The sequence below is a fragment of the Phanerochaete carnosa genome (genome assembly GCF_000300595.1).
Source record: "Phanerochaete carnosa HHB-10118-sp unplaced genomic scaffold PHACAscaffold_985, whole genome shotgun sequence".
Taxonomy (NCBI): Eukaryota; Fungi; Basidiomycota; class Agaricomycetes; order Polyporales; family Phanerochaetaceae; genus Phanerochaete; species Phanerochaete carnosa.
This window is the reverse complement of record NW_006768612.1, coordinates 1-2204: the sequence shown is the minus strand read 5'-3', so window position 1 is coordinate 2204 and position 2204 is coordinate 1. Positions and strand designations below refer to the sequence as shown.

Below are 2204 nucleotides of genomic sequence, written 5' to 3'. Positions count from 1 at the left end.
TTTAAACACGTGTCGGTGTAATACATCATCTGCTCGATAGGAGGTTGGAGATTGGGAAGGAGAACAGTAATAGTGATTAATGCGTAAGAAATGCATTCTAAAGGAATGAGTTTATATTCTATGCCACTACCTCAAGCTGACCCTCAAGCTCGAGTTCCTTCAAGATCAAGCGGGGAAGAGCTCGATGGCCACAGTACTTCTTCTCGGCATATGCCACCACCTTGCCTGTGAGGCCATACCTGTATCCATCTATGAAGCGCCACATACAGGTGAAAAATCGACATATAGAGATAACGCTAACTGTTCTGAGAGCCTTTACAACATTACACTCTAAGTCGGCCTTGAGTGATGACTCTGGATACATGCGGTATTCATGCTTGCTGTGCCTCCAACACTGCTCAATCGGATTGAGTTCGCAATGAAACTTTGGAAAGAAGAGAGCCCGGAAGCCTTGCTTTTCACAGTGAGTTTCAAGGCAGAATTTGACCTTTGCAAAATCTGGCTGATTAAAGAGAATCCAATGGCAGCAGCAGTTCAATGTAGGTGGCTCACACTTGAAGTCCATATCACACTGTGCACGAAGACCAGTAACATTGATTCTGTGCTCCTGTAAAATGTTCTTCATACTCTTGAAGACACCAGCCCGCTTGTGACTAAAGAGAAAGTAGGGAGACTGCAGCGAGCCATCTGCAAACTTGGCACCGGCCATTGGTATCTTCTTGGTCAATGCAGTCTGACCATCTAGGCCATACACTGGTTTTCCTGTCGCTCTGTTTGTGATAGGAACCTTTGCGCTAAAAAAAATTGGACTTCTTCTTCAATGTCGGTTTCATCGACATGTGTCTTGCTGAGAGGGTGTCAGGGGCTCACTTCAGGTGCGTAGATGCATTGTTATAGATAAAAATATAATCTTCATTGGGGTAGTGGCACTGCAAGATGTTCATGGCTTTTTTTGCTTGTTCTAGAATGTTCTCATTCGTGAAATAGCCCTCACGATTCTTTCCTGCTTTGAACAGGACCCTTGCTGATTTAGCACTGTCTAGTGAGGTGAGCCATCCATAATCTGCTGAAACAAAGTCGGCTACCATTAACAACACATCTTTGCCTTTCGGCTTAGGCTTAGGACCTTTTCTGGAGGTCTTCTGCCAATAAACAATCCACCTATCATGCACATAGAAGGTCGACTTGTCATGGTACCACATGATCACACGACGAGTCCCTGCATTCATCCTTCAGTACTTCGGGACAGAAACCTCAGTGCCGTCCTTCAACCAGAGCTGCAGCTTGAAATCAAGCTCTTCGAGAGCAGGAAGAAAGATTTTGTTTCAGTAGTCAACCACATCAGAATGTTTGTGGCCATCGATAAACTGTTCTTTCAGTGCCTTCATCCAGCAGTAATCAAGTTGATGTATTCAGGCTTGCACAGTCAATAAGGATATTCCTTTATCGAGACTGTGGCGAAAGTGAACAGCCAGATCGTTCAAGAACTCAATGATGTCCAAAGCTTGTACATATTTCCTGATGCTTTGAAGGTGTAGATTAATCTCTGTTTTGAGCTCTCGCTTTTTGTCTATCAATGTCTTGTTTCAAATCCCCATTTTTGAGTGCGGGAGTGCGTAGCGATTGGTAATGAAGGTACGCGTCCATTCCCGCAAGTTTCTTGCTTGCCACTCTGTCTCCTCGTAATTCTGTACCACCTTGTAAGATGCAACCATCCAGACACTATGGGCATGGGCCGATTTTAGGCCACCTGAAATGTTCTGGTCAGGTCATCAGAACGGTTTCCTTTCCGGGAACTTACTGGCAACTTACTGGCAATCGGAAATGATGAATTTATTGTCATTTTCATAGAGATTTTAGGTGTAAGAAAATGCAAAATATTGTGTAATCTAAAATTATCCTAAAATGTCTTAAGATGGTTAAATGAGTGGCACATGTTGACACAGCAGAAAGAGCCAGAAAAGCTCCTATTTCTGACGACTTTGTGGCACATTTCAGGACGCATGAAAGAACATATGCAGATATCATTTCAGAGGCGCCAAAACCCAAATTTTTCGAATTGCAAAAATTACCAGATTAGATTAGATTTTTGCCTCATGTCAGCCACGAGGAAAGACTCTGGACAAAGATACTTTCTGGGTTGCTGATATAATAACTGCGGGGCACATTTTTGATACATTTCAGGTATATTTCCAGTCACATGT

At 43.2% G+C, this 2204-nt stretch overlaps 1 protein-coding gene across 1 annotated transcript; it reads right to left on the bottom strand.

Annotated features, from left to right (window-relative positions):
- Nucleotides 1–118: 118 nt before the first annotated feature.
- Nucleotides 119–1229, bottom strand: PHACADRAFT_109418 (uncharacterized protein; the record flags this gene model as incomplete). Its single annotated transcript, XM_007403298.1, has 2 exons — nt 119–815; nt 871–1229. 2 exons carry the CDS (start codon nt 1227–1229, stop codon nt 119–121), a joined length of 1056 nt encoding a protein of 351 aa, XP_007403360.1.
- Between the last annotated feature and the right edge of the window lie 975 nt (nt 1230–2204).